Below are 15,491 nucleotides of genomic sequence, written 5' to 3'. Positions count from 1 at the left end.
CCCGTTCCAAAGGGGACGCTCATAACATCCATCCATCGCGGCCCACGCAAATGGCCGCGTTTCTACCAGAAAGCTCGCCTTGGTGCATAGCGCTCGCCACCAGCGTTTCCCGATAAGCATTACAGTTACATAAGCTGCAGTTGTCGGTAAGCGTGAGAAGCAGTCGGGGATCTCTGAACGCAATTGCGTTCCACTATTAAAGGCCAAGCTTCTCCACTCGAAACCGGAAGAGGATGCCCACACGAGAATAGGGATACTGGTTTGAACTGAGGAAGGGCCGACAATGCACTTTGATGAAATACACGCGACAATGCATTTTATATAGGTCGATTCCTTGCCTCTATTTGTAGACTAGTACGCTTCATCGTTGCTTTTAAAAAGAATGGTAACTTACTATTATATGCCTAAATGACGTGGCGCTGGGCTAGTTGGTGAATCTTCAAAAGTAAACATGTTGTGCGCGGAGAAGCTGGACAAAACAATTTATGTGTTGTGCACTTTGCAGTGTTACGCACTGCTTGCACAAAATAAACTTCTGCATCTAAAAAGAAGAAGGCCTTCGTGTAAGGGCTCTGCCACGATGAGGTACGACGTCATTGCGCTGAACGAAGACATCAAGCAGGGACGGCGGCGTTGTTTGCAGTGCAGTAAATGACCGCGCGTGTACCAACTGCAGAAACATCATGACTGTGCACACCGAGTGGTTCTGACATCCGTGCAGACATCACGGGAGATATGTGACAGACGTCCATTCGTGTTTGCACACACCGGCACATTCTAGTAGTCCTCGGGCGATGGTGGGGCCCGGTCTTTTCAGGCAATCTGCGCTGAGGTCCATATCGCCAGCCCATACGGTGTGTGTCCTCTGCAGTGCAACGCTTGCCCAACAAGTTGATTCGGCGTTACGCGAGCCGAAGAGCATCGCTGGCTTGAATATCTACGTGCCGCTCTGACAGCACATTGCGGTAACACGCGGCGACTGCTCCAATGTGTGAAAGGACACTGAAAGTATAATCTACGGTCCTATTTTTCCATTTAGGCGCTTAGGTTTGCGCTGTGTAAATAGTCCTTGCAGCGGTACTTAACCCGTGGGTAGGTAGGCACATGTTATTTATGATCCACTTCTTCCTTTTATCCGCTATATCTGAGGCCGTAGTACGTTTCTTGGAAAGGTCAACATTGCTCTTCAAGTGCATGGCAGGGCGGTGCGGCTCTTGAATGGCAATATATATATGTATATATAAATATATATAAAAATAACAAAAGGTAATTTCCTGCTATGCATATTTAAGTGTTGTAGTAATCGGAACAACCTCTATTGTACTTCACGGAGCCGCATCATATTTTACCATAGAAAAAATTTCATAGGTGCATTCAAAAACGCTTTACTTAAATACCATCCTGCCAGTCTATCATATTCCTTTAGCAAAGAGGAATATAACATTAGCGCAAAATAACAAGACAAGCACACAGGACGGGCGCTGTCCTGTGTCGTCGTCATGTCATCGCCGTGTCTTCGTTGTTCTGCGCTGCTTTTCTATTCCTCTTCGTTATGAACCAACTCGCACCAACAGAATGCTTAACTATGCCAGACATGCGCAGCGCACCATTTCCTGCGGGGCTGATTACTCTTCGTCGAGTCAGTTACCGATAAGTTCCTCACGTCATTGACAGTTAGGCTTATCTTCTGTGCTATCTCCGCCGTCACTATTTCTTTGGCTTGCCGCTGTTCAGCTCGCTCTCACCGCCAGTCTTCAACGCCCGAATGGGAGTCGTTCCTCTTGCAATGTTACCAAATAACCTTAGCGTACACACTTGAACCTTGGCTGTAGTGTCCGCGCCAGTACCGTGAAACAATGAGAAAAACGTAAAAATAAAATGCCAACACTGTACGATTCCCGGTAGTATAGCTGCAGACACCCAGAGCGTACAAACTTGTTCCAACCATTCTCTTCATCTTGTGCGCAACTGTCCTGAATCTTGTGCCGGTGAGCGTGACAATAAAAAAGGTACGCAATGCTCGTAGGCATCGCGTAAATCGCGTACGTACAGTTGCACCCTCTAATGAGCGCAGAGCTCAATACTTTGCCCTCGGCCCCTGTAATTTCGCCTGACGCGTTCGGGCCTTTCCTTCTCCAACACTTGTACGTCAGCCGCAAGGGCGGGGTATTTCCCCCTTAGACCACGGTGTGGTTTCTCTCTCTTGTCTCTCTCGCAAATATTATGGAGCCAGGTTCGAGTCCTGCGCAGGGCTTGTGCTAAATGTAGTTCGCTTACCTAGTAGCTGGTTGGCGCTATACGTTCGACAACGCGAGCCTTGTTTTGTAGCCTGAGAGAACTCATGATAGCTGTTGTTTCATACCACCTAAAACAAGAGAGAGCATATATTTTACTTACACGGGAGGCGACGAAGTCCGCCCGATCCGGTACGTTACAGTCTGCTGCTCTCCACTGGGGAAGAGGAGTGAAAGCATAAAGATGAATGGTGATTGTGAGTAAAGAATGAGTGAGTGTGCATATATACACTGCACAGTGACTTTATCCGCCTCCATTCCACCATGTAAAAGTGGATGCGCAACGAAGCTCTTGCCAACTTTAGACAAGCGCCACCACCGCAAGCGACGTACGAAACGTGCGCGCACGAACGTGTGCGCAAGCGCAAAAGCATTACTGAACTAATTTAATTTCTCAAAGTAAATAGTGTCAGAGAATTCGTAAAGTACGGCTTACGCGCAAGCTGCAGACATGATAGCTTCGAATTGCAATTCGAATACACGATAATGACGGCATCGTCGCGTGACATATCGCCTGATGTCGTAATCTGACGACATCGATTACGTCAAACGCGACGTCACACCATGACGTCTTCGTCAAATGATGATGTCACCTTACGACGTCATGCGACGCCTCTTAGAAAAGCAGCACACCGTGCGCTTTCCGCTTATTGGCACTGTCTCCAGGACCGGCGCACATTTATGTGTGAGCACCGCAAACGCGGACGCGAAAAATCCCGACCAACCAGTAACTAGCTGCTTTGTTGTTAAAGCCGTTCGTCCAGTCCCGTGGCGCGCAGGAACTCCAATAACGATATTACCGTGTCGTGCGCAGTTGTAGTATCAGGTCATGGATGGAGGACAGGGCTCTCCTTCAGTGTTTCCCTGCCTAGCCCAAAACTAAGAAAGAACGTTGCTCGGGGGCATTGAACGTAAACTAATCAGAGTGGACTGTGGGAAAAATAAATGCGCAACAAATGGAAATTGCACCGCCACAGACGTGGAAGCTTTGCTCAAGAGAAGCGCAAGGACTCAGCGGAAGCCTCCAGTCAATAGGCGCACGTAATGCGCCTTTTGAAGAAGGCACTGCTTATGCATGGATAAGGCCGGCAGCGGCCGACACGCTCGCCGCTGACAATACGTCTAATAAAGCTCCCTTTAGTCAGCCGGGGAGAGCGGCAAACTAAGAACGAAAGGAGAAGACAGAGTCCTAAGGAGGGTGATGGAAGCTGCGTCTCGTGGCGGCTAGAGGCGGCAGCTGCGTGTCGAGGGCTCTCTCTCTCTCTCTCAATAGAACTGTCATAGCAGCTCCGCGGCGCGCTCACATAATGATTACGCCACCTGGACCCCAACCGAGGTCTGGGTTTCTCCTATTCGTCACGTGATCCGGCAGCAGCAGCAGCAGTGGCGGCAGCAGCAGCAGGAGGAGGAATTCACTGCTGTAAGCGTCGCTCACTCCTAAGGCCGTGGACGAGTTATGTCCGTCGTTTGTGCGCTACCGAGAAAGCGTATAGCAGCAGCAATATCAGCAAAGCGCAGACCTTACGCGTGCTCGTAGTTTCTTTTTAAGCCCCCCTCCCCTGCGCTTTATTTTCTTTTTTTTGTTTTGTTTGTTTGTGCAGCTGGGGCCTGCTTTGCCGGCGTTCCTATCGCGTTTGCCCCGCGGCCTCACGAAAGGACAAAGTGGTTTCGTGCTATACGGCAAGTTCGTGCTGCTCCTCTTCTCGCACTATACAGCGGTCGAAGGATAGCCGAGGGTGCACAGCGGGCGCGTGATTTTCTTCCGGGAGCGCTTGAAAGCTTCGAAAGGTAGACCGCAAGGGTTCAAAAGGTGAGCGTTGGGTGGGTGCGAGATAACTATTTCAGAAGGGGGCGAAAGTGGGGTGGGAGGTGGGGAGCGACGTGCTGAGTCCTTGCATGGAGCGCGTTTCTCTTTAGACCTTCTGAGCCTTTAGAAAAAGCTTTAATTTCAAGGAAAGACGCTTCTAAAGACGCCTCTGTACAACGGGTGTGAATGGTTTTACGGTCTAAACTTTTTCCGAGCACGCTCTGGGTGCCGCGCAGAGCACTCGCGTGCCTATACGCACCAGGCGTTTCCGTGAGCCCAAAGAAAGCGTACGTTGAAAATGTACACAATGCGGCGCAGCAGAGAAGGTGTCTGTGTATTGTTCTCCGGCTTCTTTGCATTTAGAGTTACAGTCGCGGGCTTTGTGGGGCAGCTTCGTGCGGTTAGAAAACTGGTGATGTATGGCTTTTCTTGGCGCAAGGGTCAATATTGGCCAAAGAGCTGGAGCCAGCTAGGAAACTACTTCAGTCTGTGGCAGCCATCGCTCTGCCTGAGTGTGTTCTTCAGAGACGTAGAACAAGTTTGATATCACATGTGCCCGACAGTCATAAGGGGGTACTTTACATGTACCCAATCTAGAATTAGGCAACACGCACGCACGCACACGCTGAGCGCCACAATTAGGATTGTGCTATCAGCGCTTATGGTGTTATCGTTGGTGACGTACTCGGCGTTCCAGCATTCCGTAACCTTCGATTTTTTTTGCTTCTTTTTTTACGGACAGAAATAGTTGCTCCTTGGTCGTGTCCTCTTAAACAAATATGTGCTGTCACTGCAAGCTAATTAATTCGATTTAATTTGTATATTATTATGGACTTTACGGATATCGAGCGTTTGATGTCAGGACTACTTAAACAATGACACTCGTCTAATACGCGTATGGTAGTTTTTTTATTGCACTGTGGGCATGGCATTATTCTTTCTTAAGACGGGTGCATATGTAACGCCTTCCTTGCTTTTATTGGTTTCTTTAATTATAGACTCAGTACGAAAGAGCAAAACTGTCTTCCACCCGTAATAGCACGAAGCTTCGTACCACATTTCGGGTGGAAGACAATTTTTGCCCTTTCATATGTACTTTCCTCCCCCTCTGGTAGGCTTCCGCAGAACTTCTTTGCCACGTAGGCTTGGTATGTTTATGTGTTCGTGATATGCATATGGGCAAATGTGTATAGTTTTAAGCTTTGTCCCCAGTGTGTTGGGACGGACGACGCATTTGTTTTCGTTTATTCAACAACGAAGAGTACAAACATCTCTATAGACCGAGCCGACATTCGTCAATTGGCGCGGTGCTGACGTTTAACGGGCACGATATTTATTTATTTATTTATTTATTCAAATACCTTAAAGGCCCTCTTGGAGAGGGTATTACATAGGGGGGGGGGGGGGCACACGAAACACACTAATAAGAATATGCAAAAAAAAATAGTAAGAATAAACAATTCAGCAAACATAGTAAGAACACCACAAAATACTCATACACCAATATTGGAAGTGTTTTTGGAAGTGGAAGTGTTTGGAAGTGGAAGAGTTTTGGAAGTGTTTTTTTTTTATTGGAATGTTTCTTTTTCTTTCGCAGACAACGGCTGGGCGTCGGCGGCGTCGTCGCCGGACGACTCCCACTACATGGCGCCCATCTACGAGAAGCCCAAGTCGGCCACCCTGCCGCCCATGCACCACCACACGCAAAGGGTGAGTGAGTGGCCCCTTCCCTTCCCCACGCCCCCTTCCCACTTCGCAGGCGTGCTCATATATATTCGGCTGTTCGCACTGCGACGAGCCCGGTGCATCCATTGCATGCGCAAAACACACACAGCAGCAACTCGGCATTGTTTACTCTCGCACACCGCGCCAACGCACGCAAATGACGCGCTTTCAGACCGGAGATGCGTCGTGGAGCGCCGAGTTTTCCGTCACCACCTGAGAGACGGCTTTTGTTCGCTCTGGTTCCGACATTCCTCTTTCTTTCGTTTTTCCTTTTTCAGGCAGTGTTTTGTTACACGGTTGTAGCAATGACTTCAGCGCATTACTCCCGCCCTTTCGGTGCTCGTATATACACTTTTGGTGTGAAAGTTCACTACTTTTCTCGCCGGAAAATAAAATGATCTGGAATGTATTGCAGTGAAGGTTAACGGGGTTCTGCTGCCTGCCAGGCACCGCCACGTAGTCCCTACGTGGCTTTGTCAGTCATTTTTTGCGTTGTTTCCTTGTAAACTTGTGCAACACACTATTATTATTATTATTATTATTATTATTATTATTATTATTAGTAGTAGTAGTAGTAGTAGTAGTAGTAGTAGTAGTAGTAGTAGTAGTAGTAGTAGTAGTAGTAGTAGTAGTGTTGCCAAATACGTCTATGTTTGATTGACTCAAAGCGCAAGCCAGTCTCTCGCTAACTGCTTGAAGTAATTGGCGATGGTATAGAAGTGGCTGCATTAACTGGTTAAGAGGCGGCACCGCTTGCGCTGTCCGAAGACTTGCAATAGCTTTCTCTTTGGTTCTGCCTTATCATGTACGATATAAGTGGCTTCGAGGGAATAATACATCGATGCTTTTTTTGTCGACACACTTCTTTCTATTCGAATATTACAAAGAAAGGCTGGAACCTCACCCTCAATGGCATTTTCCTTTATGGAGTTCCATGTACTCCTCACAACAAGCTATAGTCTTATCTTCATGGTCTTCTGTAGCCACATTAATAGAAGCTTACGAGAGTGTACGTCGTTATGGCGCTTGTTAAGTAAATAACTGAATTTAGTATACGAGCGGATGAGCCGCTTTATATGCAACCGATCACACTTGCGAGCCACAATTCGCATCTTGTGAAACTGCTCAGTGAAGACAGAGCAAAATGGGCCGTCAATTAAATATCCTTACGTGATTCGAATGCGAAAGCATTAAGAATTGTCTAAGTTATCACGCTAAATAAAAACTCCACCTTAATCCACCTCGCTCTAACTTATACCAACCTCAATCCACATTAATTCAGTGTAATCCAGCTTAATCCGCCGCATTCTACCTTAATTCACCGTAATACAATTTCGGCAGTGGGCCACGGCGTCGTGGCTGTTTGCCGTGGGATTTCGCAGTGCGAGTCGCAGCAGGTCCAGCGCGAGGAACGTGACGTCATCACTCGGTCACATTGGTTTCCTTGCCGGATTTTCAGCTTCATGCGGCATATAAGAAAAACAGCTGCTGTATCATCCAAGTACTTTAAAGACGCGTATGAAAGTACTTGACAGCGAGTCTACAAAGATCTGTCATTGTAAGAGAACAGATAAGGCTATTTCGGCTGCCGTCATTTAAGCTCAATGCTTACCGTCCGCGCGATAGGATAAACTTTCAACGACCATTTTCGGTTTAACGTAATCCGCCGCATAAGGGGGAAATAAGTTCACGCGACGTCCACCCTGTGGCTCGTCTGTGAACGCTTACGAAGAGCAACCGAATCCGTTGATCTATTCACCTTGTTGCTGTTAAAAAAAAAGTCGCGCGTGAAGCCACGGCCCGCAGATAATCTCGAAGCTCCTTTAGATTTGTTTTCTCCTCTTTTGCACTAGGCCTAACGTGGGCTAAGGCTTACCGAAGCCCCCGGTGCCGCCGCGTAAGCTGTGCGGCAGCCAACAGAAGGAATGAATATCACCGTGGAAGGTCGCAGCGCCGAACAGGGCGAGCTCGACGCCCCGGATTGGATCACAGTACTCAACAAATGCAACCTCGAGGAGAAATGGGCACGGAAAGCCAAGCGCGTCTCAGAAGACACCCCACCACCATCAGCGAAGCGCGACGGCAGACAGCAAGCGGAGAAATCGATCGCCTCGAACCAAGTCAAGCTTCCCGAAAATGGATGGAGAATCATTTTCCGCCCCAAGGGAGGCATGGTAGTCAAACAGTACGATGGACCAACCCTGACCGAAGCCATACATGTAACTGCGAAGATTGAATGGAACAAGGCGTGCCAGCTCGTCAAGAACGAGAAGCAAGGAATTTTGGTCTTCTTCACCCCCAGCACGGAGGCAAGAGACAAGCTCCTACGCCTCACAAACCTGGAGATTGAAGGAAAAGTGCACGAAGTAACCGTTCACCTGGCAGTACCCGACGACTTCTCGAGAGGCGTCATCCACGGAATAGGACTAAAGACCTCACTGCAAAAGATCACGCAGGGGATAGCAGAACATGAGGAGAACCCCAAGGTGCTGGAGATCAGGCGACTAGGACAGAGCAAGACCATCATGCTCACATTCGCCACCAAGGAGGTACCGAGGAAAATCAAATGTCTAGGTGCCATCCTGAACTGTTATTTGTACAAAAAAAAGTACGACGTATGCTATAAGTGCGGAGACCTGGGACACCGTTCCGACGTTTGCGAGAGCAAGGAAGAGAAATGCAGAGGCTGCGGCATCCCCAACCCAAGCGAGGGACACGACTGCAACCCCACCTGCAAGCTGTGCGGCCAGCCGCACCCCACTGGCGCCAGAACCTGCAAGGGGATCTTCAGAACACCATACATCGTTAAGAAACGACAATGGGAGAAGCTGCAGCAACAGGAGGAGGAGGAGAAGAAACTACCAGAGCATCGCAGCCGGCGGGACGCTAGCAAGACGCGGGCCACGAGCAAGGAGCGCCGCCGGTCAGCATCCTTTCCGAGGCTACCACAGCAGGCCACCCCCACCCCGCCAAAGAAGCAAGGGACAACAACCATCAAAAAGGTAGGCTGGGAAGCGGGGAATTCCCATGACTCTGACATAGTGAGGGAGCTCAAAGAGCAAATGAAACAACAACACGAAATGATGAAACAGCAACAGGAGCAATGGAAACTTTACCAGGAGCAAACAGTAGCTCAGATGCAGGAGCTCCGTAATCACGTTATCGAGTTGCAAAGGGAGAACACTGAGCTCAAGGCTCAACTCATTAGAAAACCGGCAGCGCGTCAGGATGCCATGGACGATAAGTCGTCCGAATCCGAGCAAGAGGTATCTGCACCACCAAAGAAAAAGCGAGTTAAAAAGACCGCTTCGGGCCTTGAAAACGCAGAGGGCAGGGCAGAAAAACTTGAGGTAGACATGCAGCAACTCAAAGAGGTAGTACAACAGGCGGCCATAGCTACCCAGCGTAACGCGGAGAGGATAGACCAACTCTCAGCCCAGCTCAGCCAACTAGTCATCCCAATGGGAACTCGACTTGATCAACTGGCAGAACAGCAAAACCAATTCCTTCTGCGGTTGAATCATGGCCAGACTCAACACTAGGGCAAACACAATATGGCAATGGAACTGTAGGGGCTTTATAAAAAAAAGAAACGTTCTCCAAGCCTACCTTGCGGGATGCGATGGTCCCGACATCATCGCGCTGCAAGAGTGTGGAAAAAACGCTAAACTCAGCGGATACAAAACATACCCAGGCCAGTCGCCAAACACTCAGACTGCTACCCTGGTGAAGAGAAATATCACCGTCATACAGCATGAGGTAGGATGCACGCAGATTGACTATGTGTTAACGGAGATTATACCGCAGAGGCGGAAGGAACGCAGCCTGCTAGTCATAAACGTCTACAGCTCTCCTAAACTAAGGAAAGGCTGTGGCTTCAGGGAGCTCTTTGCCAAAGCGCAAGCATTAGCACAGGGTAAGCAGCGTCTCGTAATAGTAGGGGATTTTAATGCTCCCCACCAAGCATGGGGATACCACCACTCCCAGATAAAGGGAAGGGAATTATGGGACGCTATGATAAAATGCAATTTAACACTCCTCAACGATCCACTCGCACCGACAAGGCAGGGGAACAGCGTGTCATTCGACACCTCCCCCGACCTGGCCATGATCGGAGCGGACGTTGAGGCTACTTGGCACAACACGAGAGAGAACCTAGGCAGTGACCACAGAATCATAGAGATCGTTGTCCAAAACGGAGTAAACATCAAACGGGAGAGAAAAACCCTAAAATCTATCAACTGGCAGTCCTTCCGCGCCAATGGAGCGGATTGTGGGGCGATCACCGACATAGTTGAATGGACCAATGGCATCAAGCGGGCGTGCAAAGAGGCTGAGGAGGAAGTAGAATTAGGTGAGGAACAAAACTGGGTTGATAGCCACATGAGACAGCTGTGGCAGAAGAAAAACGAAGCAGAAACCGAGCTAGCTCAAAAAAGGGGCAACCGTAACCTGAGAAGAAGAATAGCAGCTCTCAACAAGGAAATTGAGAGCCATGCCCAAACCCTAAATAGACAACACTGGAACGACATCTGCGATAGACTAGACGGTCAATTAAGCTCCGTCACCACCTGGAAACTATTGAGACACCTCTTAGACCCAGACAACACCAAAGCTGAGACCAGGAGAAAAATGCAACGACTAACCCACAATTTCCAGGGGTCGGAGGAGGATATGATAAACCAGATTAAAGACAGGTACATAGGAGAAACAAACACCGAAACATTGCCCGACTACAGTGGCGAAAACAACGAAGAGCTGGACCAACCAATCACCTTAAGAGAGGTCCAAGCTGCCTTAAACAGGCTCAGCGGAAAAACCGCGGCTGGCCCAGATGGGGTCACCAATAAGATGCTTAGAAACCTCGATGACAACTCCCTCCAGCAACTGACAGCATTCTTTCAAAAGTGTTGGGAACGGGGGGAGATACCCGGGGAGTGGAAGACAGCAAATCTAGTCCTCATCCCCAAATCAGGAAAGGAACTCAAACTTGAGAACCTTAGGCCAATATCGTTAACCTCCTGTGTAGCCAAGCTCATGGAACACGTCATACAGAATAGGCTCAACGATTACTTGGAAAGTAAGGAACTCTACCCAGACAGCATGATTGGTTTCAGACAACAACTGTCCACAAATGACGTCATGCTACAACTCAAAGAACAAGTATTGGAACGGAAGACTAGCGACTCGAGAGTCATAGTCGGACTGGACGTCAGCAAAGCATTTGACAACGTCAAACACAGAGCGATCCTGTCACACCTCAGTCACCTAAATGTTGGAAGCAAGCTATACAACTATATCAAAAGCTTCCTCACGGACCGAACGGTGAACATAGAAATCGGGGGCACAATAAGAAAAAACATTAAGCTAGGCAACAAGGGAACACCGCAGGGATCAGTGCTCTCCCCTACCCTGTTCAACATTGCAATGATCGGGCTGCCAGAACGACTCAGAAAGATAGAAGGCCTCTGCCACACACTCTATGCTGACGACCTCACCCTTTGGGTCGACAGAGGGGGGAGCGATGGCCAAATAGAAGGCACCCTACAAAGGGCAATATGGGAAACGGAATGCTATCTGAGACCCATAGGGCTAAAATGCTCGCCGGAAAAATCGGAGATGCTCATCATGGGCAAGCAGCAGGTCAATATCCAGCTCCTGGTCAACAACACCCCGGTACCAAGGGTGGACAAGATCAGGATACTGGGTATGTGGATACAACAAAATGGGAGAAACACCGAAACAATTAACCGACTAGAAGCCACGACCAACCAAACATGCAGGCTTCTCAGGAGGATAGCAAACAAAAACGCGGGGATGAAAGAGGCAAACCTACTTAGGCTCGTTCATTCTTTCATCATTAGCAGAATCACCTACGCTATCCCGTACTTAAAAACAACTAAAGCAGAGAGAGACAAGGTAGACATTCTCATCAGGAAAGGTGTCAAAACAGCACTAGGTTTACCAGCATGCACATCAACCGAGATGATTCTGAACCTAGGAGTGTCGAACACCCTAGAGGAAATGTGCGAGGCGAAACTCACGGCACAATATATCAGACTAACTGGCAGCAAAACGGGCCGATCCATCCTCAGAAACCTGGGCTATCAAAACCCAGAATCACGTGATAGGATAACCGTCATCCCCAAAGAAATTGCTAACAAGTTAAGAATAACCCCTATCCCAAGAAACATGCACCCCATACACAACAAGGAACGCAGGAGAAGCAGGGTCCAAAGACTCCAAGACTCCCTCCTCCAAAAACAAGGGGTAGTGTACACCGATGCGGCAGAATACCCAGAAGGGCATTTTGCTGCAGTAGTAGTGAGCGACAAAGGCGAGCTAGTCTCTAGCTGTAGCGTACGACACTCTTCACCAGATGAGGCAGAGATGGCGGCGATTGCCCTGGCAATCACATACCCATCAACTAGAATAGTCATCACCGATTCTAAAACTGCAATCAAAGCCTATGACAAAGGTAAGGTTTCCAAAGAGGCCGGCAAAATTCTGCAAGCAGGCAAGGAGAACGTACCTAACGACCTAATTAGGATAATATGGGCACCCGCTCATAGTGGACTCACAGGGAACGAGATCGCCAATGAGGTCGCCCGAGGACTCACACACCGGGCCCCAGCGCAGGCAGATCACTTCCTGTCCAAAAAGCGAGAGTTAACCACATACAGAGAAGTTCTAGAACACTACAGAATGGGGAGGAGAACTCTGCCTCCCCCCCATAGATCTCTCACAAAGCAGGAAGAGGTAATATGGCGAAAACTGCAGACAGGTACCTTTCCAAACCCGTATATTCTGCACAAATGGCATCCTGAGGTGCACTCTCCAAAATGTAAAAACTGTGAAGGCATAGCAACGCTAAATCACATGCTTTGGGCTTGCCCAGCCCTAAACGGCCTACATGGAAACAGAGAGTCATGGGAATCCTCCCTCCATAGCCAGGAAGAGCAAGCCCAAAAACAGGCCATCCGTCAAGCCCAGGCCGCCGCCGGAAGCCAACTGATTCCGGCCGACGTCTAGGGGGGAGGTAGACGGTGATAGGGAGAGCTGCGTCTCACCCGATCACCCATACTCTCTGACGGGTGTAAATAAAGTGCTATCTCTCTCTCTCTTTCTCCTCTTTTTTTTTTATGCGAAGCATATTACGAGAGCTCAACCCAGCTCCTCAGGCGCGGCGGTGTCGCCTTGAATACCACGTGACACCGTGACGTCACGACAGAGGAGAAGTGGCTTTGGCTCAACTCTTGCAAGATGGGCTGGGTGTGAATCGAACCAGGGTCTCCGGAGTGTGAGATGGAGACGCTACCACTGAGCCACGAGTACGATGCTTCAAAGCGGTACAAAAGCGCCTCTAGTGAATGCGGTGTTGCCTTAGAAACGAGCTGTTTCTAAGGCTCAGGCGTGCGTCGCTTGCTCAGGCGCACATTTCGTTGCCGCGCCGAACGCTGCGTTGCTCGACGCTCACCGCGTCCAATGCGGGGCGTCCAAGGCGAAGCAGAGTAACGCATGAGTTGTTTCTTCGTCTAGCCGAACCAAATATAGCCAAGCAACAGCAGTTCACCAGGCTAAACAGTGGTTCAACAACTAAAATAAAGGCTAGTATGCTTCGCATCCTGGGCTTAACCTTACCTAAGCCACAGCCATTTTTTTTTTTTTTGCCGCGAACGTATATCGGCGCTATATATCATTCCGCAGGGGGCAATTTTATACGCAACAACGGTATCTATATGGCAAATCGGAGTTATATCTTTTGGGAGGAACTGCGTCAATTTCGCGGTGCGCTTCTCTCGAATATACCGTCGGTTGCCAGCGAATTGCGTTTTGTTCAAACTCGTAAAAGCCACCAAGTCGAGACGAGTAAGAAAAAAAAAAAGCAAGAAGTAAGGGAGGTGGTTAGGAGTGCGCTAGAGAGAACATGCGAATAACGGACTCCGCCAGACAGAGGGGGAAGCGCGCTTGTTATGCATTTCCTGCTTAAAAGGTCGGTCTTACTCCTTTTCTTTTTTTGTTGCTCGTTTTCTTAATGGAGCGCCGACTGCGCCCGCAGGGACGAACAGTGCCGATCTCTGGGCGTTCCGGTCGCCGGCGAGTATGTACGTACGTGACCAAAATATCGACCCCGATCGAGAAGAAGCGGACGCGAAAGAGTTTGGTAGTTTCACGCGGCGTGAGACTTCCCCTCCCGTGACTGGGACGCGCACACAACGCGCGCGCAGCCACTGCAGAGTCTTTCTTTACGTCATTATTTTCTCCTAGTTACTTGTTTCCCGCGTAGAGCAATCGTTCCCGCGCCGCCCTGCGTAAGGGCGCGAAGAAGCGAGGGCGCGTGCATGTCCTTCGATCGCCTGCAGTGCGCACTGTGTATATGCCGGTTGCTCAAAGAAAGATAACGCTTTGCTGCTGATTTTTCTGCGCTTTTTTATTTTGGCGCCGCGATCCTGCATCTGTCACGGTGCCCTCCTGTCCTTTATACGAAGACCTCGTTGCGGTTTTGCGAGACAGCCGCGTGCGTGGCAGCGAACTGCTTTGGATAATGGCGAACACTCGCGGGACGTTCCTTGTTCGGTGTGACGTGGGGAAAACAGCATGGTCTGCTACGGGACGTGGCTGTTTGTAACACGAACCTGAGCCCAAAGTTCTTCAATGTTGTAGCAGTTCGAAAACTCCACTTCAGAGTCTGGGAGTAAGTGGGTACCTTTCTGACGGGGAGCGGAGGGGGGAGGGAGGTGAGTAATTGGTTGCCGCGCCTCATTGAGGTCCAAGCTGAAACTCGTTCCTCACTTATCTCGCCTGCTAAAGTACATTCGCAGCTGCGAACTTGACTGAAAAGATGTGCCGGACGAAAAAAAACTGTTTACTAGGTTTTGCTTGCAGTGCCTGCATAAATCTTATTTTGTTGTTTCTGCTAGAGAAAGTGGCGTGTTGTAGCTATGGTTTTGTGCGCAGGTGACATTGACATCAACAGATCCCCGACAATGTTTGTCGATTACAGAGTTTGAGTTTTTAAATGTTGGCGTCGATAAAGAATTTTTCGCAGCCGGTGCTAAATTTAACAGCTCTGAACCCCAACGCTGTCACGTCGGCGACCCTTGTTTACCTGTCTCGTCACTTGATTCTTGATGTGTCGACTGTGTGTGTCCGTGGGAGCGGCAGGCCTGTGGTGCCTACGTTTACAGCCCACCAAACTCGTTTTCCGCGCGCTCTGGGCACGCATTTTTCGAACGCAAAGAAAGCAGTACTCAAAGGAGTACTGGCACTTACTTTCAAAGGCGAAGAAAGCTTCACCGTAATATTAACTCTCGTATTGGAGAATTTTTTTTTCCTACTCGACACTCTACCTCGACTCACCAAAGTGAAGGGCAGTGCCATCCCTCGGTAGTGGTAGCAACTGCGCTTCATTGACTCTCCAAGGCAACTTTTAAGGCGCGTAGGGCATTTTTCAGTCGATAGGCTACCCTGTGCTGCAACTCACGTATGGCGGCCGCAGCGACGGCTGAAACGAAGCAAGTGAGCATGTCATGACGCGTCCACCTTTGAGGTGCCGAAACAGGTTTTAGAGTGGTACAGTAGTAAATTATTCAGTGCGGTCTGGCGCAGTACACTGTTTTTCTTGAGTTTAAAGGATTTCGACCTTCACATAACGAAACATTAAA

General features: G+C 49.2%; 1 protein-coding gene across 2 annotated transcripts in view; it reads left to right on the top strand.

The window, feature by feature from the left end:
- The window catches only part of LOC135910746 (pleckstrin homology domain-containing family G member 5-like), a 747,540-nt gene that overhangs the window by 91,493 nt on the left and 640,556 nt on the right, over window positions 1-15,491 (top strand). The window contains exons 1-2 of one of the 2 annotated variants that reach the window (XM_065442821.1): window positions 4,090-4,104; window positions 5,699-5,811. In XM_065442821.1, coding sequence (XP_065298893.1) covers window positions 5,746-5,811 — 66 coding nt within the window. In that variant the 5' untranslated portion in view covers window positions 4,090-4,104; window positions 5,699-5,745. Of the gene's footprint in view, window positions 1-4,089; window positions 4,105-5,698; window positions 5,812-15,491 lie in introns of those variants that run through there. The other variant, XM_065442817.2, reaches the window with a different exon arrangement.

The sequence above is a fragment of the Dermacentor albipictus genome, chromosome 2 (assembly GCF_038994185.2).
Source record: "Dermacentor albipictus isolate Rhodes 1998 colony chromosome 2, USDA_Dalb.pri_finalv2, whole genome shotgun sequence".
NCBI lineage: Eukaryota > Metazoa > Arthropoda > Arachnida > Ixodida > Ixodidae > Dermacentor > Dermacentor albipictus.
This window is presented reverse-complemented; position numbering and strand designations above follow the sequence as displayed.